General features: G+C 47.9%; 1 protein-coding gene across 2 annotated transcripts in view; it reads left to right on the top strand.

Moving 5' to 3' along the window:
* The window catches only part of LOC140392850 (ephrin type-A receptor 8-like), a 504,074-nt gene that overhangs the window by 329,425 nt on the left and 150,844 nt on the right, over nt 1–23,805 (top strand). For both annotated transcript variants that reach the window (XM_072478582.1, XM_072478581.1), the window contains exons 10-11: nt 4,432–4,493; nt 9,192–9,401. In XM_072478582.1, coding sequence (XP_072334683.1) covers nt 4,432–4,493; nt 9,192–9,401 — 272 coding nt within the window. The remainder of the gene's footprint in view (nt 1–4,431; nt 4,494–9,191; nt 9,402–23,805) is intronic.

Raw genomic sequence — 23,805 nt, 5'->3', positions numbered from 1 at the left:
CTGGCGCTAAAAAATGATAAATATTTGTTCACAAACTAGACTGCCTCGATTTTTCTAGCAGGTGAATCAATCTTTCTCGCAACACATTTCAAAAGCCACTCAGGGAAGCTGACCCGTTACGGGTTTACGGATCTCTTTCCAGATGTTACCATTCCACTGGTATCCCGTAATTTTCAATCACATGAATGGCTGGCCTCTCCCTGCAGGTTGTTTTCTGTTGATTTCATGCTCATGATGAATCTAGGCAATTAGCACATACCTGAGCGATGCTCAGTGCCACGCAGCTTAACGTTCTCCTTAACGAGGGAGAGAGAGCTCAGGGGGTTGAAATCCAACTGTTCCATGCTGGAAAGTCAGAGCTTTAGCAGGAACCATCTCTCGGACCTGGCTCCAGTTCCGAGACATCATCCTCCACCTCTCCCAATCTCTGACCAATACAGGTCAAATGCAACTGCCTGGACATGAAACACTGTGTGGTAATGTTCAGGGAAAGATTTTCTCTTCCGTTGATGTTTGTCAAACCTATGCAGGAAGCACTCACATGTTTTGTTGCAAAATAAATTAGAATAAAGTAGAAGATATCAACTGGGATGATGGGCGTGATTCTCCGCCTCGCCCGGTAATATTGAATTGCGATCGGGTGGAGAATCGGGGGTCCGACAAAAATCAAGATTTGTGCCTGGCGCTGATCCGGGCACCATACTCAAGCCCCTCCCCAGCAGAGAAAACAAGGTTTGCACTCCGTGCAAGCGGGGGCATGCCAAACTAGCATTTGCACGCATTTAAATGTGATCAGCAAGTTGGACACTTCATGCTCTGCCCTTCTGTGAAGCTCAGCCCCATCAGGCGGAGGTCTCGTGGATGCAAATTACTACAAGTAGTTACAAATGTGTGCTGGATGCTATAGAGGGGGAACAGGAGGTTAAAAAAACACTGAAAACTGTCAAGCTTGCTGGGAGGTGGCTATCGGGTTGGGGGCAGTAGCGGGTAGTGACTTGGTGCCAAGTCCGTGGACTTCGGGTGACACCCATCGGGATCGTGGAGGCCTGGCTCAGACCGTCATTGCTGCAGTCTGTCTTTTAAGCGCACCCCTTTGCTGCTACTTCCAGGTTCCTGGCTGCTCACACTGCTGAGTGCTGCCTGTGTCCTTCAAATGCTCCAAGAGCCTCTGTTCATCTGGGAGCCCACCCAGGCCGCCCATCTGGACATCCTCATACTCCAGCTGTATCATCAAGGGCATGGGCATGGCCATGCTCAATCAAGGACCCACCAGGTGTTGGCACTCCACAGAGGTGGTGCCCCACTGCAGAGGAGCAGGGGACTCACCCCAACTAGAGGACATCTGCACTGTGACCTTTGGAGCCCTCCCTGGTTCTCTTCCCCTCTCAGGGCAGAGCGCTCACCAGTGACACCCCCCCCCCCCACCCCTCCAGATCACCACCTGTCTCCTCCTTGTGGAACTGGCAGTGCCGACTCCCTATGCCACCACCTCCTGTGCCACCACCTCCCAGCCAATGTTCAGGAAGGAGGCTTGAGTCTGTGGCCCATGCTGCGGAAAAGGGTGTCCCCCTGCTCCTCACTGGCATGGAGCTCGGGTCCACCTCGAACCTTGTGCGATCATCAGCAAATATCTATGCTTCTGACGGTATGGTGGTGGAATGTCGGTGATGAAGCAGCTGAAGGTGGCTGGGACTAGGGAACTACCCTGAGGAACTCCTGCAGTGATGACCCGGGACTGAGATGATTGACCTCTTTCTTTGTGTTAGATATGACTCCAACCCTTGCAGAGTTTTCCCCCTGATACCCTCCAGTATTCCGAGAGCTCCTGGATGCGATATCGATAAAATGCTGCCTTGATGTCAAGGACAGTCCTCTCACCCCACCTCTGGAATTTAGCTCTTTTGTCCATGTTTGAACCAAGGATGTAATGAGGTCAGGAGTGGAATCCAAATTGAGCAGGTTATTGCTGAGTAAGTACTGCTTTATAGCACTGTTGATGACCTCTTAGAATAGAATAGAATCAGAGAAAGGTTCCAGCACAGAAGAAAGCCATTCAGCTCACCTTGTCCATGCCAGCCCAAGGACACCAATTAAAGAGGATAATCCCACCTTCCTGTACCCAGTCCATAGCCCTGTAGCTTATTGTATTTAACGTGCAGATCGAGGTACCTTTTAAAAGCGTTTAATGTCTCTGACTCCACCACCAACTCGGGCAGTGAATTCCAGACTCCCACTAACCTCTGTGTAAAAAAAAGTTCTTCCTCATGCCCCCTCTACACTTTCTGCCACTTATTTAGAATCTATATCCCCTGGCTCCAGAATTCTCCATCAAGGGAAACAATTTTATCCTGTCCACTCTATCTCTTCCCCTCATAATTTTGTACACCTCAATTAAGTCATCCTTCAGCCTTCTTTGTTCCAAGGAAAATAAAATAAAATAACCTTCCATCACTTTACTGATAGAGAGTAGACTGATAGAGTGGTAAATAGACGGGTTGAGTTTGTCCTGCTTCTTGTGTACAGGACAAACCTGGGCAATTTTCCCCATTGCTGGTAGATGTCAGTTGTCTGGCTGCAATGGAACAGTTTGGCTAGTTCTGGAGCACAAGACTTCAGAATTATTGCTGGAATATTAATTGCCCACCATCATTTACGACTGGATGTGGCAGGACTGCAGAGCTCAGATCTGATCCATTGGTTGTGAGATCGCTTCGCTCTGTCTATTACTTGCTGCTTATGCTGTTTGGCATGCAAGCTGGACAGAGCCTTGTGTACAAGCAAGCATGGAGACAGATCCTAGCTTGAATCTTTTATTGTGTATATGTAAATAGTTCTTGTAGTTAATGAATACACACAATTAACCTAATAAAGATCACAAGCACTTAATAGAGACCCACCAAACGATATAGGGACATAGGACATAGGAGCATAGGAATTAGGAGCAGAAGTGGGCAATTCAGCCCTTCGAGTCTGCTCCGCCATTCAATCAGATCATGGCTGATCTCTCAAATCCACTTCTCCACCTGTTGCCCTTATCCCTTTAACCCGTTTTTAAATCAAAAATATATCTACCACTTTCCTGAAAACATTTAATGACTCAGATTCCACCTCATTATGGGGCAGCGAATTCCACAAATTCACCAACTTCTGTGAGAAGTAGTTCCTCCTCATCTCAGTTCTAAATCTACTGCCTCTCAACCTATATCTGTGACCTCTCATTCTAGGGCAGCACGATAGCACAAGTGCATAGCATTGTGGCTTCACAGCACCAGGGTCCCAGGTTCGATTCCCCGCTGGGTCACTGTCTGTGCGGAGTCTGCGCGTTCTCCCCGTGTCTGCATGCGTTTCCTCCGGGTGCTCCGGTTTCCTCCCACAGTCCAAAGACGTGCAGATTAGGTGGATTGTCCATGATAAATTGCCCTTAGTGACCAAAAAGGTTAGGAGGGGTTGTTGGGTTGCGGGGATAGGGTGGAAGTGTGGGCTTAAGTGGGTCGGTGCAGACTCGATGGGCCGAATGGCCTCCTTCTGTACTGTATGTTCTATGTTCTATGTATGTTCCAATTGCCCACAATGAGGAACATTCAGTCTACGATTACTTTATCAATCCCATTTAGTATTTTATGCACCTCGATCAGATTCCCTCTCATCCTTCTAAACTCCAGCGACTATAAGCCCAAACTGTTTAATCTCTTCCCATACGTCAACCCTTTCATCCCCGGAATCAATCTGGTGAACCTTCTCTGAACTGCCTCAATGCCACCACATCCTTCCTCAAATAAGGAGACCAAAACTGGACTTAATACTCCAGATGAGGTCTCACCAACACCCTATACAATTGCCTACTTTTATACTCCAGTCCTCTTGCAATAAACGTCAACATTCCATTTGCCTTTTTAATTACATGCGGTTTCTGCCTACCGACTTTCTGCGACTCATGAACAAAGACACTCGGATCCCTCTGCCCAGATGCATCTTGAATCTGCTTTCCATTTAGATAAGAATTTGCCTTTCTATTTTTTCAGCCAAAATGGAGAACCTCACACCCTGCACCAGCAAGGAGTGGTATTCAGAAAGGAAGGCCCAGAGGAGTCTGGGTTTGCTGGAGGTCAAACTGGACAGAATTTAGATCTGAGGCCCTTCTAAGAATCTTAATGGAGTGCAAACTACAGCCTGCTGAAGCAGCAGAGCTAAATAATTTGCAGATTGAATTGAAAACCAAATGGGCATCGCGTTCAGGGAGAGAAGTTTAGAAAACAAATCATTTGTGACAGCCAATCAGAGTCAACATGTTTCACAGCTCCGGTGTCCCATGTTCTCAAATCTTGTTTACTCTGTGCGATATGTCTCCACTGATTATAGAATTGCTCTGAGTTCAGTTCAACATGGGCTACGCATGTGAGACCTTTCAATCCTTGCCCATCTCGTTTGCAGGTAAACCGGTGATGATAGTTACAGATTACATGGAGAATGGCTCGTTGGATTCATTTCTGAGGGTAAGCTTGCGACACATATTCGAACAGAACATTAAACCAACTTGGGTTCTTACTTCTCATTGTAGAATCTCGGTAAACGTCATTTTTAAAATTCTATTTATATTGATTGCGATGCTGAATAAATAGGTTGGGTAGTTTCAGAGGCAGTATATAATTCCTCACCTTAAATTCGAAGGGGAGAGAATATTCAAAATGAGAAGAAAATCAAATTTCTGACTGATTCAATTATTTTTTCGGATTTCTCTTCCCCTTATGTTCACCTCATCAAAGAGTTTACTCAGCAGAGCAGTCAAGGGAAGACAGACTATATTTCACAGCAGTCAGTCTTAAATCTTTTGTTGGAAATTAGATTTTACAACTACTGCGATTTGTTATCTGGCTGGGGGATCAGGAGTTAAGCACCGAGTTCAAAAATGTGACTCAAATTTTATTTGGAAACCAAATCCCGCTGTTACTCGACACTGATCTAACTGTAGAAACACCAAAGAACACTATTTGCATGCTCACTCATATTGAAAGGAAAGGCTAAATCTAAACATCCTGCAGAAATGTTGTATTCAGTGGTAATCAGAAAATGTTATTAAAATATGATTTATATATTTCGCTGTGCTTCCAGCCAACACATCATAAATACACAAGTGCAGTACAGCCTGAAATTGCAAAGCTATTTTTATTCCAATCAAATAATATTAGATTATGTGAGAAATATTTTGTGCTTTATAAGTTAATCAGCTGCTAACTGTTTGCATAGAAAGGGGCCATTCGCCCATTGAGTCTGCACCGACCCTTCGAAAGAGCTCTCTACTCATGTCCACTCCCCCGGCCACCCCGCCCTAACTATTGCTTCACAGTACCAGGGACCCAGGTTCGATTCCTGGCTTGGGTCACTGCCCGTGCGGAGTCTGCACGCCCTCCTCGTGTCTGCATGGGTCCCCTCTGGTTTCCTCTCACAAGTCCCGAAAGACATGTTTGTTAGGTGAATTGGACATTCTGAATTCCCCCTCCATGTACCTGAACAGGAGCCGGAGTGTGCCGATTAGGGGATATTCACATTAATTTCATTGCAGTGTTAATGTAAGCCCACTTGTGACACTAATAAAGGTTATTATCCTCATAACCTAACCTGCACATCCCTGGATACTGAGAGGCAACTTTGTCATGACCAATCCACCTAACCAGCACATCTTTGGACTGTGGGAGGAAATCAGAGCACCCGGAGGAAACCCACGCAGACATGTGGAGAACGTGGAAACTCCACACAGACAGTGACCCAATGCTGGAATTGAACCCGGGACCCTGGCACTCTGAGGCAACTGTACTAACCACTGCTCCACCGTGCCACCCTATATTAGATTAATTTTTTGAGTACTTGTACGAAATGCTCATCTAACGTTAATGATGCTAATTGCATGAAGGGCAGCACATCATCCACTGCACCACTGTTACTTAACTGAACTGTGCATTTTCTTCCAGTACTTTAAGTTTATGTCTGTGAAATAGAGACAATGTGACATGCTTTACCTATGTGCTATACCGTGGGCAGCACGGTAGCACAAGTGGCTAGCACTGTGGCTTCACAGCGGCAGGGTCCCAGGTTCGATTCCACACTGGGTCACTGTCTGGTCGGAGTCTGCCCGTTCTCCCTGTGTCTGCGTGGGTTTCCTCCAGGTGCTCCGGTTTCCTCCCACAGTTTAAAGACGTGCAAGTTAGGTGGATTGGCACATGCTAAATCGCCCTTAGTGTCCAAAAAGATTAGGAGGGGTTATTGGGTTACGGGGATAGGGTGGAAATGAGGACTTAAGTGGGTCGGTGCAGACTCGATGGGCCGAATGGCCTCCTTCTGCACTGTATGTTCTATGTATTCTATACCTGAAACGATAGCCCAAAGAGGTATTTACAGTTAAATGAGATTAAGTTGTGGAAAATTAGCGAGCACATTTTTAGATGACGAATCAGTCACAACGATATAAACCTGTATTGAGAAAACACCCCCTAAAGGACAAACAGTGCGGGAACAATCTTAATTGGGACAACACAGCCAAATTTGGGTCGGTGGGAGATGCATGGGAGTGCGGTGATGGTGTTTAAACTCTAAAAAATGCAATTCCCTCACCCAAACCCGCCTTCAACCTGCTTACTTCTGCTTTTAACTTTCAGCCCCATTTGGCCCAGACCCTCCACCCCTCTGCAGACTTTTCGCTTCCTGTCTTGTGGCCTTCACAAGCTAGACCCTATCTCTACAGGCTTTCCTCATTTTGCTCAAAGTGAGTTAACACAAAGAGGAAATGACGTGAAACGAATTTGTACCTTCGCAATAGAAATTACAAATCCTCAGTAAGGATATCGTTACACGTCAAAATTCCATGTCTCACAATACATGGATCGAAAGTTTAGTTACTTTGCAAGTTTTCTGAAGAAGGCTGTTTATTTGACACCATGCACCAAAAGGTTGTGGTGGAGTTCAACTACACACATTGTATTTGAACTAAGGAGTTAGAAATTTGAAATTGTTTTCTATTTTAGAAACTTTTACACTTTAAAACAAATGCTACTTTTTAATACTGATGAATTTAGATGTGGGGTAAAAACAATCACTTTGTGTTGATATTTTCAGTAGGGCAAGTGTATTCATGGCTGGAATTTACCGGCTGTTCATGCCGGCGGTCCCGCCGGCAGGCCGCCTTGCTGGCAAAAAACACACAGTGGCTTGCTCGGTAAATCCCCCCCGTAATGTGGTGTCGAATCGCACAATGGTTAAGGCCAGTTGACCCATTTGTGCCAGCATGGCTTTTTGAAGGAGCAATTCTCCGAACACCACTCCCCTCCTTTCCCCCGATCCCTGCACATTCTTTATTATCAGATCATGATCCAATTCCCTTTTGAAAGCCTCAATTGACCCAGCCTCCACCACACTCTCAAGCAACGCATTGGAGACCCTAACCACTCACTGTGTGGAAAAGCTTTTTCTCATGTCTCTATTGCATCTGTTGCCAATTACCTTAAACCTGTGCCTTCTGGTTCTCGATCTTTGAACCAATGGAAACAGTTTCTCTCCACCTACTCTGTCCAGTTCCTTCGTGATTTTGAACACCTCCATCAAACCCTCCCTTCTCTCCTCCAAGAAGAGCAAATTCTTCAATCTGTCTTCATTAACTAAAGTTCCTCATCCCGGCAAATGATCTCTTGAATCCTTCTGCACCCTCTCTAATGCCTTCCCATCTTTCCTAAAACATAGAACTTAGACCTTAAGAAGTATGATCAGACGTAGGCCACTCAGCCCATAGTTTGCTTCACCATTCAATGAGATCATGGCTGATCTGATATAATCCTTTTTGTGAGGGCCATGAAGAGTCCAACATGATTTTGTGAATCAAACAAAACTTAACTTTATTTACACAGGACCAGTAGTTTGCTACTGGTCTTCCCTCTAGCTGGTACCTAACTGGCTGGCTCTATTTATACAACAGAAAAGGATAATAATTGCCCCGCCCCCTTATCGAGTGTGCTCAAATTCCCTGAGATCCATTTGGTCACCAATTGCCACCACTCAATAGGATCTGTGCATGTTACAACAATCCTCAACTCCATTTCCCCACTGTACCACCATAACTCATGATTCCCTTACTGATTAAATATCTGTCTATCTCAGCCTTGAACGTACTTAACCTCCCAGCCTCTGCAGCTCTCCGCAATAAACAACTCCACAGATTCACAAGCCTCTGGGAGAAGAGATTCCTCACCTCTGTTTTGAGATTATGCTCTCTGGTCCTAGACTCTCCCACAAGAGGTAACATCGTCTCAGCATCTAACCTATCAAGCCCCCTGAGAATCCTATATGTCTCAATAGGGTCGCATCTCATTCTTCTAAACTCCAATGAGTACAGGCCCATTCTACTCAACCTCTCCTCATCAGAAAATCCCTCCATAACCAGAATCAACCTCGTGAATTCCCTCTGGACTGCCGCCAATGCCAGTATAACCTTCCTTAGATAAGGGGTCCAAAATTGTTCACAGTATTCCAGGTGTGGTCTAACTAGTGTCTTGTGTAGTCTTAGCAAGAATTCCCTATTTTTATACTCCGTTATCTTTGAAATAAAGGCCAACATCGATTTGCCTTCCCAATTACCTGCTGAGCATGCATGCGAGCTTTTGTGATTTATGCAAGTGTACCCCCAAATCCCTCTGTTGGCAGCTTTCTGCAGTCTTTCTCCAGTTAAATAATATTCAGCTCTTGTGTTATTCCTACCAAAGTGCATAGCTTCAGTACCCAGAACTGGACACAGTACTCCAGTTGATGCTGAACCCGTATATAAGTTTAACATAACTTGCTGATGAGGTTGAACTTATTTTGACAGGTATTATTTGTTGGTATTATTTTAGTTTAATTAATTCTTATTTCGTTTTCTTTTAAAGATTACGACTGTAATTCTCCGGCCATTGGGATTCTGTTCTCCCGCCAGCAGCACACCCCCGCCCGCGGGTTTCCCGGCGGCATGGGATGGCTTCAGTGGGAAATCCCATTGACAATCGGCGGGAGTAGAGAATCCTACCTTCAGCGAACATGCGCCGCCGAGAAACACGCGGCTGGGGGACCGGAGAATCCCGCTCTTAATCTCCTGTTTCTGAGGAATGACTTTGTAGCAACAACTTGTTAGGATCACCCTGAAGAAGGACTGATTCTTTCTTCTGTTCCTATAGAGACACGATGGTCAGTTTACAGTCATCCAACTTGTTGGGATGCTCCGTGGGATATCCGCTGGAATGATGTACCTGTCGGACTTGGGATACATACACCGGGACCTCGCAGCTCGAAATATCCTGGTCAACAGCAACTTGGTGTGCAAAGTCTCAGACTTTGGCCTATCCCGAATTCTGGAAGATGATCCGGATGCCGCTTACACAACCACGGTACGGTTTGGAATTTTAACTCTAGCTTCACTTTCTGATTGATATTCTATACCAGGCAGAGATCGGAATCTTAGGCTTGCCTTGGCGGGACCCATGGCAGGGATGTGGTGGGCCAGCCAGCCGTCCATTGACTTTCTGCGGGAACGGGATGATCGCGGCGCCAGGCAGGCCCATTAAACACCGCTTACTAAAGGAGGTCTAATGTGATTATTTAAATGCAAACTTGTTTTCAAATCAGAGTTCACATCTGCAGCCATGACATTCATTCAAGTCAAAGTGTAAGACCAATGAGTGACCTCACAATTCATCAGCATCCTGAATCACGTTACCCCTTATGTTTTCATTCCGGCCTTTTCACGAATGATGGGTATATTCTGGTACTGTGATTCGGAATGTTAATTACTAATGGAGAATAATAGGATAATTATCAAGGACCTATTGACTTTGAAACACTGAGCGAAGGTTTGCCACTATTAAATTATTTATAATAATTGCAAGGCATTGTTTGTTTTGTTGATATTGGAACTGAAGCGCAGTTCTAAGTGTTAACCTGGCTGACTGGTATCACACTCTTTCTAAAATGTGGTGCCTGAGAGTGTGGTGGAGGCAGGTTCAATCGAAGCACTCAGAAGGGGATTAGACCTTTACCTGAACAGGCAGATGTGTGCAGGGTTACGAGGAGAGGGCGGGAGAATGGCCCTCGGAGAATTGTGCACATCTGGAGTGCTGATGCAGGGCTGAATAGCCTCTTCCTGTTCTGTAACAGTTGTGCGATCCTGTAAAATAGAAGGTGGTGGGTTCAGATATAATTGGCCGTTTGAACGTATAAAGAAAATCTTGCATTCATTTAGTGCCTTTCACTAGCTCAGGACCTCCCAAAGCACTTTACAGGCAGTGAAATGCTTTTGAAGTGTCATCACTGTTGTAATGTAGGAAACGCAGGCAGCCATATTTCACACAGTAAGATCTCACACACAGCAACATACTAATGACCAGTAAAAACTTTTTTAGTGATGTTGACTGAGGAATAAATATTGGCCGGGATACCCTGCTCTTCGTCAAATAGTGCCATGGAACCTTTTACATTCACCTGAGAGAGTAGACAGGACCTTGGTTTAATGTCTCATGTGACAGGCTGCACGACAGACAGTTAAAGCTGCTTTGATTCTTTCTCATGTTCCATTTGTTTAATTTGTAACTGAATTTTTGCCATTTCCAATGAGTCAAACTGTATCTCAGGCAACTTTAAATGCTTAGCCACCGCCATAATGACCTCATCTTTTCGCATTTTGTCAGGTAATGTTAACTGCAATGTTTTTGGCAAATCTAACAGTCTGCTTTTAGTCTCTGTCAATAAGGTACTGTGTGTGACCGTCTCTACCCCCAAAAACTTCAGAGCCTCTGAAAGAGCCATTTTCCACAACATGCTCCCTACTTAAACTAAAATATCACACCTGAAAAGCAACCACAATATGCTCACCCCTCACTGTCTTTAAGTTCACAAAGCCAATCCAATAGATAAACTTTAATCCTGGACAAGCCCCCAGTTTGTTTGGCCCAGGGTTTAGAGAACCCCAAAGTGTATCATGGAGTTCACCTGACCCACAACATTTACTAGATTGTGGTATGGGGATCACACGGCCCACTCTACAGGTGTGGTACAACAGAAATAGAAAAGTATTTTTTAAAGCAAAACAATGTTTATTCTATGAACTCAAGTTAACCTTTTTAAAACAAACAGTGAACATCTTAGCAACCATTAATTCAAATACAACCCCCGAAGACTACAACACTAAGTAATCTTTTAAGCTTTCCTTTTAACATCTATAAGACTTAAAACACCTTTTACCAGAAGCACATCAGGTTAAAGTCACTACTGTTATTAGTTTTAAATCACCAGGATCGATTTACAGTCTTTAGATTACAGAGAGAGACTCTAATATACCTTCTGGCTGTGACTGCAGCTTTCCAGCTCTGAAAACGAAACTAAAACACGCCCTGCAGCAAACAGTCTAAAACGAAAGTAAAAAGCTGACAGACAGCCCAGCTCCACCCACTCTCTGACATCACTGATAAACATCCATCTTAAAGGTACATTTCTTAAACACCCTTTTCTTAAGGGTACTCTCACATGACAATAGCCCTAGTCACAGCGCAATTACGTTGCCGACTTTTTTCGGACCATTCAACAATTTCATCCTCGGACATTGATGAAGCGATACTCATTTTGAACACCAGAAACTACAGCAAACCTAGTTAATAAACTTAATAAAAACAATTAAACTTTACTGAGCTGATCCTGATAATATATCATAGGATTTCATTGGAGTTGGAGTTTAAGAGACAAATTAATGCTTCATTCTGTGGTAATTGTTCAGAGTTTTTGCGGTGGTTATCTCGAGCTACCTTTTGGAACAATGCATGTGCTGAGTGGATAGGTGGGATTCATGTCAGGTGCAGGCAAAATGTGTGTTATCAGATAGACGACCTGTTTATACACAATGTCTGATATTCAGTTCCTTTACTGTCAGTCCAATTGAATATCAGGTACTGCGAATAACTAGAGGCTGATTCGATACTGCCCATTCTGTTCTCAACCAGCAGACTTGACAAAATCAAGAGAATCATTAGCCCCTAAAACAATCCCATCATGAACCTGCTACTACATTGATCTGCTGCTATCAGTAATAATCAAACCATAAACAGTGAGTCAATATTCACTTCCCAGACAGCATGGATGAATCTTCCTCTTTAAGATCAATCACTATGCCAGGCTTTCTGGACAGAGAAAGAATGTCAGGATGAGTCCTGTAGCTCTAGATTATCTTCTTCAGCCTTGAGCCGAGAGACCATTGATACAACTGTCAACAGCAGAATGCAAGATACCGTGAAGCCCTTGCAGCCACTGCGAGCATCTTGAAGCATTACTGCAGATGCCGGACTGTTTCAGGAGGAAGTGCAGCTTCCAATACAGTCTCCCCGTGGCTTCACAAGTTGACCATCAAAGGGATAATAGCCATGGAGTAAGTGCAACAGGAAACGTCCAAGAGTAAACGAAGTTGAAGACGGAGAGTCTACAAGATGGAGCAAGAGTCATTCCTTAAACACTCATTGATGGCATCTTCACTTTACTGCTGCATCCAGTCAATGCATTGACAGTTTTCCACATGCAACCTGCATCCTCGCCAATATTGATCTCTGCATGAACTCATTTGCCATGATGCCATTCCTGTTTCTTATTCTAAACCTTACCAAGAAATCTTCCCGGACAAAAGTGAAGTCATTGGAAGCAAGGGTAGGATTCTCGGATCTCCCAGCCTCGTGTTTTTCAGCTGCATGGGCGTTTGCTGGCAGCGGAATTCTCTACTCCTGCCGCTTGTCAATAGGATTTCCCATTGAAACCACCCCAGGCCATCGGGAAACCTTGGCTGCGCTGCCAACGGGACCAGAGAATCCGGCCGTCAGCAAACGGCCAGAGAATTCCGCCCCAAATGTCGACACTATCAATGAATTCTATATCGGTAATGCCTGTCGGTTCAGTTCTCCCCCTTGGTTGCGTGCACTTGTTCGCAATTTTGGTTGTGTTCTATTTTTTCTCTAAGATTGGCTATCAATGGCTATCATTGGCCTCCCCCATAATTGTTCCCCACGTCCATTATGATCGCACATTGTAATATCTAGTCAGACAATTGATTGATCCAGGATCCTAAAAATAAAGTCCTGTGTAAAAAGGATTGGGGACGGGACTCTCCGACCCCCCGCCGGCTGCCGAATTCTCCGGCGCCGGGGATTTTGCAGCGGCGGCCGCTAGCAGCGGCGGCCCCGGCGATTCTCCGGCCCGCGATGGGCCAAGTGGCCACCCGTTTTCGCCCGGTCCCGTAGGCGTAAATTAGAGAAGGTACTTACCGGCGGGACCTGGCTACGCGGGCAGCCTCCGGGGTCCTCGGGGTGGCGCAGGGGGATCTGGCCCTGGGAGGTGCCCCCACGGTGGCCTGGACCACGATCAGGGTCCACCGATCCGCGGGTGGGCTTGTGCCGTGGGGGCACTCTATTCCTCCGCGTCGGCTGCTGTGGCCCTCCGCGCTGGCCGACGCGGAGATGATCCCCCCCTGCGCATGCGCTGGGATGACGGCAGCACACGCTGGCACTCCCACGCATGCGCCAACTCTCGCCAGCCGGCGGAGGCCCTTCCGCGCCAGTTGGCGTGGCGCTCATCCCCTTCCGCGACGGCCAGCGGGGCGCAAACCACTCCAGCGCCAGTCTAGCCCCTGAAGGTGCGGCCCGACACCGGAGTGGTTCACGCCATTCCTTCACGCCGGAGTTGCCCATCCCGGCGGTTCGCGGAGAATCCCGCCCTGGATATTTTAATCTCAGTCTCGTAATGCACTTACTCTGTCTTGTGGAGGATAGACTGATTCAAACTTGAGTTGGATGAGGACAATTGCAAATCACCTAACTGGATTATCATAAAGCTGCTGAGCAGACAAACTAACATTTGCAGTAACATTTGATCTAATTTTATGTTATTCATTAGGATGAGGAAATATCACTCTGCCCTTGGCAGTAGACCCAATGTTTAGTTATATATGTCAGTCCCTTTCTGAATTGACCAGCTCTAGCTTAATATATCCTTGCTTGTTGACTGCTACTCTCAGCAGGGCCCTTCTACCCTCCCCATCCTTTGTCCTCTAGCAAGATAGGACGTCAAAGACTGGACTAGTAACTTTCTCCTCCGTCTATGGATTGGCCATGAGGTCTCCATCTAATCCTAAAATATATTGAAAGCTACAAGGAAATCTGCTGTCATTGGAGCCCAGAATGTCAGTAGTAGCTGTGAGAGCGAGGTTCAGGGTTTGTGAATGATATTCGGGACATTTGCTCATGAGGAGCTCAATGCAGCTGGTCTTGGAGTTGTCACATGCTAAACTGCAATTCTATTAAGTGGTCAGCTGTAGAAACAGAAGGGGGAGTAAATTCCTCTACCCATCACTCCTAGCTCTTGGAGGCGAAGCATACGCTTTGCGGTCTTTGACAAATATTGGCAGTAACTGTCCTCCTTTTCAATGTAGTGTCCAGATCCGAGGTTTCATTACAAAGATGTAGGGTGATCCCGCTAAGTACTAAATTACTTCATCTGCTTTGTACCTAAGACTTGATCTTGTTGCCTCATGTTCTATACTTCACCTGGACCAGAGAATATGTATTTGAAACAGATCTTAAATACCTAAGAGTATGATGGTTTATTTTAATGTTTACGCGTGTGTCAGTGGAGATAAACATCAATAAAAGGCATGGGGCGGGATTCTCCACCCCCACGCCGAAGCGGCCGCGCCGTCGTGAACGCCGTCGAGGTTCACGACGGCGCGGAACGGCCCCGGTCCCGACCCTGACAATGGACCAGTATCGAGGCCGCGTCATCTACCCGCGCCAGGCCTTGTCGCCCGCGTAAAAGCGGCGCTGGATAGATGACGCGGCCGGCGCCGCATAACGGACGTCATCCGCGCATGCACGGGTTGGCTGGCGCCAACCCGCGCATGCGTGGTTGCCGTCTACTCTAAGTCCGCCCCGCAAGAAGATGGCGGACAGATCTTGCGGGGCTGCAGAAGGAATGAGGTCCTCCTTCAGAGAGGACGGCCCGACGATCGGTGGGCACCGATCACGGGCCACCCCACATTCCAGGTGAAGCCCGGTGCAGGATCCCCCCTCGCCCCCCACACAGGCCGCCCCACCCCCAGCGTTCACGCACCGCCCACGACTGTAGCGACCAGGTGTGGACGGCGCTGGGGGGAACCCGCCGTTTTGGCCTGGCCGCTCAGCCCATCTGGGCCTCAGAATAGTGGGGGTGCCAGAGAATCACCATTTTGGGTATCTCCGGTGATTCTCCGGCCTGCGGCCCGCGAACTCAGCCGGGCCGTTCCCGCCGCTTGGGAGAATCGGGAGAGGGCGTCGGACCGGCGTCCCCGGAAATTTTGGCGGCCCAGGCGATTCTCCCAACCGGCGTGGGTGTGGAGAATCGCACCCATGAACTTTGACAATGCTTTCACCTTCACCATAACCCAACATCCCTTCACCGTGATCCAGCGCTCTTTCACCATGACTCAACCCCGTTCACCATGATCTAACCCTCTTCACCGTAACCCAGCCCCTTTTACCATGGCCAAACCCCCTTCATCATGACCCAACCCCTTCACTGCAACCCAACCCCCTTCACTGTAACCCAATCCCCCTTCACTGTGAACTACTCCCCTTATATTTTCTAACTTCAAATTCAGTTTGGATCATCAGTAGATAGGTGACACTTGTGTACACGCTCACTCAGAAACTGAGCTTCAGGTCTGAACTGACTCCTTCTCCAAAGTCTGTGAGGAAATGGACCTTTTAGAAAACACCTGGAAAACCCAAGTTCCTTTCAACCAGCTTCCATCTAACATGCCTTCCCCCATTGATTAAGATCATTGGCAAGTATAGTGTTCAGTTATTCAGCGTTGGACTGTGTGTGCCTGTTGACTGCTCACTGTGTAAGATTAGTTAAGCCTATGTGGTAGTAAAAGAAATTAAACTGAGGCATGCTGTAGTATTTTAAAACATTGGATAAAACTCCTGCTAACATATAACCTGAAGTGTATCATCTCTGCATACCTCCGAGGTAACAATCACATCAGCAAGATTTGAGAAAATGTGGGCTCATTACCATGCCTTGGAAGAATCCTCTCAATAAAAGCAGATATAGATGACATAATTCATCATCACCTTCAATGTTCCAGCTCAACCTTCGGCTAACTAAGGAAAAGAATATTTGAAGACGAGGATCTCAAACCCAAAATTAAGGTCACAGTTTATTCGGCAGCGATGATTCCCCCACCCCTATGCTTCGGAGGCGTGGGGCAGAATTTTCCATTCTGGGATTAAGTCCCGAGGCGGGGTCTTTTCCACCACCGAGGCTGGCGGGAATTGTTGCTGTATCACACAATGCTGGCTTCATTAATTATGCAGTCAGAAATTTCCCGATGTTTTTCATGGTGGGCGGGCTGGATGACACGTCATATGCAGCCACCATATTTAAGAGGTACCCGGGCGTCATTGAACCCTCGGTTCAAGGAGGAGATGGCTCACCAATCACAAAGGCCTCTGGTCCCCAGATTCCGTGACACTTCGCCGGAAGTCCTGCTGAGTAAAGTGGAGGCCAGGCGGTGCGTCCTCTACCCTGAGATGGAAGGAAGAGGTTGAGCCGACATCAACCCTGCATGGGAAGAGCTTTCAAGGGTGGTCAGTACCCAGGGCCTACAGCAGAGGCCGGCCCGGCCATCCAGGAAATTCCTGAGTGACCTCATCCACTCCGCGAGGGTGCGAAATCTCAACTGCCCACACTCGCCTCACTGAGTGGTAGGGGTGACATGGAATGGGCCTCATGTGGCAAAGTGGTAAGGTGATGCCTCATTGCCATACTGTTGTCCATCTAGTCTACAGGTAAAAGGGAGGAGGAGCATCTGTTGGACACCCCGGAACCTCGTGTCAGGATTCTCTGAGAGTATTGGCCCTTCAGAATCCCCGTGCCTGTGCCCTTCAGCTTCATCCTCTGTGACCGCAGAGAGAGCAGCTGACCCACAATGGGACAGCCAGTGTCAGCCAGTGCCCTCCAAGCCTCGGGTCTCCAGAGGACGGCCGCCGAGGTCATCCAAGACAACAGGGCAAACTGGTCAGCAGGCAGTGTCCATCCCTGATGGGGGAACACCAAGAATAAGTGGTAGGGAACAAAAAATTAGGAAATGTTGATTTTACATGTGATTGCACAGATGCACTTTTGTAAATATGGTCCACTTGTACTTCAATGAGGTCTGACGTGGTTTATTTGCTTTATAATCCTTAAGCCTGTGCACCCCCAAACAACCTCCAAGAAACACCCAGCCAGGGTTTATACTCCCAAAATCAGGCATGTTCAGGGAGCCAAAGCCATTTTCCAGGGTCCTTGTGATACGTATGAAGAAACCTCCCTCTCCGGCTGAGCATTTATCTTTCACACTCTCATCCGTCCCAATGTCTGAGCATCGTACATGCTGAGACTCCCCTCTGTTATCCTCTAGAGATGACCTGCATTTTTAAAAAATTCATTGTTACAATGTGGATGTCACTGGCTAAGCCAACATTTATTGTCCATCCCTAATTGCCCTTGAGAAGGTGGTGGTGAGCTTCCTTCTTGAACCGCTGCAGTCCCTGTGGTGTAGGTACACCCACAGTGCTGTTAGGGAGGGGCTTTCAGGTTATTGACCCAGCGACAGTGAAGGAGCGGTGATGTATTTCTAAGTCAGGATGGTGAGTGACTTGGAAAATTCCTTTCAGATGGTGATGTTCACAAGTGCCTGCTGCCCTTGTCCTTCTGGATGGTAGTGTCGTGGGTTTGGAAGGCAGGGTTTGGAAGTACTTGACTGGCCTGCAGCTCAGGAAGACGATATTGACTTATTCACAAGCTAGACTCTTCGGTCATGTGAGCTTATCTCTCCACAAGGTCTTCAACACAGGATGTGTATCCAGCGCCTGTAACCTGGCTTCATTTTCAGGACTGCTAATGTCCCTGCCATTATGGGTTAAAAGGAATGTTTGGGAGGCCATTATCTTTGTCGACACACTGACTCCACTGGCAGGCCTGGCCAATCAAATACAAATGGCCTTTGTTTGGCTCCCTCGAAGTTGGACTGTGCAGCCTCCAGGTGGCCCGTTGGTAGCTCCTCAGAGATAGTGAGGTGTTACTTTGCTGATGCTGAAATGTTTGTTCCTTTTTTTTGTTCTAGTGAGTCACAGACAATAACTCACAGATAGAACGTCAACAAGTTTTAATGTAAATAACCATGAGGGTATATTTTTTGAAATATACAAGGTTAGGTTCTGTTCCATCGCGTCAGTGACTCACGGGAGTCCCTGGCGTGTCACTGATAAAGATGGAGAAAATTAATTTGGGAAGTCACCAAACAAATCGAGAAACTTCATTGAAATCATGTAGAGACAAGGCATTGGGGAGAGAGCAGAAACCTGCAAACATCCCATCTACCCAACTCTTCAACCATCACCTGACCTGCATGGGGCAGAGTCTGCAGTTCATGTGCAGGACTAATCAGCCCTCTCAAAACCCATTCTACTCGAGTGAAAGCAGCTCATTCTCAATCCGCAGGGACAGTCTAAGGAGATATGATTCTCAGGCACTTCCAGGATCACCTCAGTCTGTTTTCGAATGGCTCAGAGATCGAAACGGAAGGCCGACCTTGTCCAGTCCAGATATGTTCCTTCCTGCCCATCGTAACTGGGTCCCACAAACTGCGATAGTTGAAATTTGAGGAGTACCAAGTTAGAACCAGCTGGGCAGCCTGTTCTGTGCCTGAGCTTTCATCATGCAGGTTAGTTGATGGGGAGGCGTTTTCTAAATGATGAAATGATATTAGCCGCGGTTTGAAACTCACAGTAAAGTGTGTCCTTTTACAATATGATGTGTGTGAAGAAGAAAGAACTACTTTCAAGACCTTAGCACGTAGATTTCATCAGTATGTCACAGGATTGGAGAAAACTGTTTATGTCCAACATATATTACCCATCAAATACACAACTGCACAGGCACAGAAAGATGGTCCATATGTACAACACAAGTGGATTCTGTCCTCTCTCTCTCTCTCTCTGGCTCTTGGTATTTTTGGTACGTGACCCAGTTGTGCACAAGGATAAAGACCGGCATTGATGGACTTTTGTGAAGTAAGGGCATCAAGTGATATGGAACAAAAGCAGGCAGCTGGAGTTAATGTGCAAATCGGTTGAGATCTAACTGAATATTGCAACCAGCTCGAGATGCTGAATGGCTTCCTCCTGTTCCCGTCTTTCTGTATTGTGTAGATATTATCCTGTCTACTGTACTACACACACTTCATTTAGTTGGAATAACCCAAGAAGAACTAAAAAGGATGTAGGTATCATGGAATTATAGAATCCCTACAGTACAGAAGGAGGCCATTTGGCCCATCAAGTCTGCACAGACCTTCCGAAAGAGCACCCTACCTAGGTCCACTACCCCCACCCTATCCCCGTAACCACACCTAATCTTTTGGACATGAACAAGCAATTGACCATGTCCATTCCACCTAACCTGCACATCTTTAGACTGTGGGAGGACACTGGAGCACCAGGAGGAAACCCACGCAGGCACGGGGAGAACGTGCAAACTCCACACAGTCACCCAAGGCCGGAATCGAACCCAGGTCTCTGGTGCTGTGAGGCAGCAGTGCTGATTACTGTACCACCGTGCCGCCCAAAACCTTCAAATTCCACCACCTAGATTCGAACTTCGGCCCCAGAGCATTACTCTGAGTCTCTGGATTACTAGTCCAATGGCAAGACCACAATGCCAGTGCCTCCCTAAGTATCTTGGGCATATTGAGCAGCAAGTCTACTGTCTAATACATAGTAGCAATAAGCAGAGCTTGAGATGTTTCCTTGCAGTGAAATATGCAGAGGACAGGGTGACTCAACTACTTCATGTTCTGGTTGGACCAGACTGGGAATTCCAGATGATTCGCATTGTGGAACCCCAGTGCAGATATTTCGGGGCTGGAGGAGCGCAGAGAAGGGTCAGTAGGTTGATCCCCAGTGTCAGGAGGTCTGACTGGTGAGGAAGGACTGGAACAAAGTTGGCTTTTCCGTCTGGAAATCAGAAAGCTGAGATGTATGGCCGAACCTTACCAGGAGAATGAGGACCCTGATGATGGTTGAAACGTGGATCCCAAGGCTGTACTTGCCGGCAACTTGATCTGCTCAGCGGTTCTATCACAGCCGGCATCCCAGTTGATCGCCAATTGAGGATGATGGATGGACTCTCCGTGCCGCTGATCCGATCGCAGGGCAGTTACGAAGCCTCAGTAGCCCCAGGTTTTTCATGAAATAACAAATAATATAACTGTATGGAATAATTTATCCTCATTTCCTCTCTTTCTCTTTTGCCTCTAATTTTCAATCTATTAAAAAAAAACATTTAGAATATCCAATTCTATTTTTTCCCAATTAAGGGGCACTTCAGCGTGGCCAATCCACCTAACCTGCACATCTTTGGGTTGTGGGGATGAAACCCACGTAGACACGGGGAGAATGTGCAAACTCCACACGGACAGTGACCCGGGGCCGGGATTGAACATGGGCCCTCAGCGCTGTAGGCAGCAGTGCTAACCACTGCGCCACCGTGTTGCCCGAATTTGCAATCTATCAGAGAATCATGGAATCCCTACAGTGCTGACGGGGGCCATTTAGCTCATTGAGTCTGCACTGATCCTCTGAAAGAGCACCCTACTCAAGCCCACTCCCCCGCCCTATCCCCCTTTAACCTAACCAACACATCTTTGGACAGTAAGGAGAAATCTATCATGGCCAACCACCTAAGCTGCACATCTTTGGTCGGTGGGAGGAAACCGGAGCACCCGGAGGAAACCCACGCAGACACAGGGAGAACATATCAACTCCACAGAGTCAGCCAAGACCGGAATTGAACCCGTATCCCTGGCGCTATGTGGTATCAGTGCTAACCACTGTGCCACCCACTTTGATCTTTGGCTAGTGACACATTGACCAGAGGAAACTATTTCTCCCTACTGCACCTTAGTTCAGGAAATTGCCTGTGAGGGGCATTTAACAGTTGGTTAATTGTGTGAGATTGGACAAATGGAGACACGTACTGTGAGCAGGAAGCTGACCACTTAGAACTTATGCACAAAGGTAAGAGGAGAGTGGTCAGAAACGGAGTTTGAAATTTTGTGAGAGTTAGAATTAGGTAGAGTGGGTGAAGGAAGTGCTGCTTTCTGCCTCCAATGCTTGTAATTGTTTGTTCAAGCTTCAGACAGTAAATGTTTAAAATTTTGTCCAGTGCTTTTGTCTTTGACATAAATTAGTGTGTAGTAAAAGAACAATAACACTTCCACTGACCAAAACGTACATAGAACTAGTCTGGAGTAAGATATGGCAGAGTGGGTTGTCTGTTTGGGTTGCATGTGAACAGCAAATCAGTTTCAAGGGAGCACAGGTGCAGTTGATGTCTCTGTCTCAATCAGTCCAGTTCAGGGCCACGGAGCTGGAGTGGGAGTCGGTGACAGACGGACATATAAAGGAGGAGAAGCGGTATCTCGACAGTTTGTGGCATGTGTACTCGTAAAACAAAGGCTTTAATAAACAGAGAACTTTGCCAGCCTGGGAGATGAGTGCTCACTGAGCGCCGCCCACAGAACGTCACCTTCTATCCGGTCCCTGGGAGGTGGAGGCGGAGGCGGAGTCCCCCAGGGTTCCAAACCCGGTCTTAAAGGGACATTACATGCATGATCTTAAAGGCACTACCCATTCATCACATTCACCCCCTGTTTAAGAAAAACACAGAGTCCGTCGGGGGTGAAGTGGGATTACATGTCCATTTTCTTTGGAGGCCTGCTCGTCCTTGTCGACCTTCGCAGCTCGGGTGGTGGTGCGACGGACATGTACGTCTTTGATGAGGGTACATCCGGGAGCACGGTGGTCGGAGCTTTTGTGCGGTGCGGGGTAGGGGGATGGGGAGTATTGAGGTTAGCTGGGGGTGGCGGTGTCATCGCCGGGGTAGGGGGTTGGGGAGTAGGGAGTGTAGCTGGGGGTGGCGGTGACATCGCCGGCATGGAGGAAAGAGGAGGAGGCGCGAGGGGGGGGACGGTGTGCGGTTGGTTACGACAGGCGGTGTGGGGGTGCAAGGGGGAACATTGGCGAGGGGGGGAGCATTTGTAGGGGAACCAGCGGGTGCCAGATCCCGCAGGGAAACCGTATCTTGCCGTCTGTCCGAGTGCGCGACGTAGGCGTACTGGGGGTTTGCATGTAGCAGCTGGGCCCTCTTGAACAGAGGGTCCGTCTTATGGCTCCTCACGCGCCTCCAGAGAAGAACAGGTCCGGAGTCGTCAGCCAAGGTGGAAGCGAGACCCCGGAGGTGGACTTCCTGGGAAAGACAAACAAGCGATTGTGGGGGGTCTCGTGCATGGCTGTCCAGAGGACCGACCTGATGGAGTTGAGCGTGTCGGGTAGGACCTCCTGCCAGCGGCTAGTTGGGAGACTTTTTGACCGTCGGGCCAAAAGGACAGCCTTCCAAACTGTCGCGTTCTCCCTCTCCACCTGCCCGTTTCCCCACGGGTTATAGCTAGTCGTCCTGCTCGAGGCAATGCCCTTGCTGAGTAGGTACTGTCGCAGCTCATCGCTCATGAACGACGTACCCCGGTTGCTGTGGATATAAGCAGGGAAACCGAACAGGGTGAAGATGCTGTGCAGTGCCTTTATAGCGGTGGCCGAGGTCATGTCGGGGCAGGGGACAGCGAATGGGAAGCGGGAGAACTCGTCGATGGCGGTTAAAAAATAGGTATTGTGGTTGATGGACGGGAGGGGCCCTTTGAAGTCCACGCTTAGTCGCTCAAAGGGCCCAGAGGCTTTTACCAGGCGGGCCTTGCCTGGTCGATAGAAGTGCGGTTTGCACTCCGGTAAATCTGGCAAGTCTTGGTCATGGCCCTGACCTCCTCCGTGGAGAAGGGTAGGTTGCAGGACTTAAGAAAATGGGCGAGCCGGGTGACCCCCGAGTGACAGAGGTCATTGTGGATAGCCCGCAGGCGATCCTCCTGCGCGTTGGTGCACGTGCCGCGGGACAGGGCATCTGGGGGCTCGTTGAGCTCCCCTGGACGATACTTAATATCGTACGTGTAGGTGGAGAGCTCGATTCTCCACCTTAAGATCTTGTCATGTTTGATCTTGCCCCGCTGCGCGTTATCGAACATGAAGGCGACCGACCGTTGGTCAGTGACGAGGGTGAACCTCCTACTGGCTAGGTAGTGCCTCCAGTACCGCACGGCCTCCACAATAGCTTGCGCCTCCTTCTCGACTGCAGAGTGCCGGATCACGGAGGCGTTGAGGGTTCGGGAAAAGAATGCTGCTGGCCTGCCTGCCTGGTTGAGGGTAGCAGCCAGGGCGGCGACTGACTCAACCTGAAAAGGGATGGTTTCGTCCACCGTGTGCATAGCGGCCTTGATAATGTCAGCCTTGATACGGCTGAATGCTGTGAGGGGAAAAATCGTGGTCTTTATGAGTGGGCGGGCTATGTCCGTGTATTTGGGGACCCACTGGGCATAATACGAGAAAAGCCCCAAGCACCGTTTAAGGGCCTTGAGACTATGGGGTAGAGGGAGTTCCTTGAGGGGGCGCATGTGGTCGGGGTCAGGCCCTAGGATCCCTTTTTCCATGACGTAGCCGAGGATGGCTAGTCGGGTTGTGTGGAAAAAGCATTTTTCTTTGTTGTAGGTCAGGTTGAGGGCCCAGGCGGTTTGGAGAAACTTTTGAAGGTTTGCGTCATGGTCCTGCTGATCATGGCCGCAGATGGTGACATTGTCCA

Source organism: Scyliorhinus torazame, chromosome 16, assembly GCF_047496885.1.
Source record: "Scyliorhinus torazame isolate Kashiwa2021f chromosome 16, sScyTor2.1, whole genome shotgun sequence".
Classification (NCBI taxonomy): Eukaryota; Metazoa; Chordata; class Chondrichthyes; order Carcharhiniformes; family Scyliorhinidae; genus Scyliorhinus; species Scyliorhinus torazame.
The sequence above is the reverse complement of the archived record's forward strand: the minus strand, read 5'-3'. Positions and strand labels throughout refer to the sequence as shown.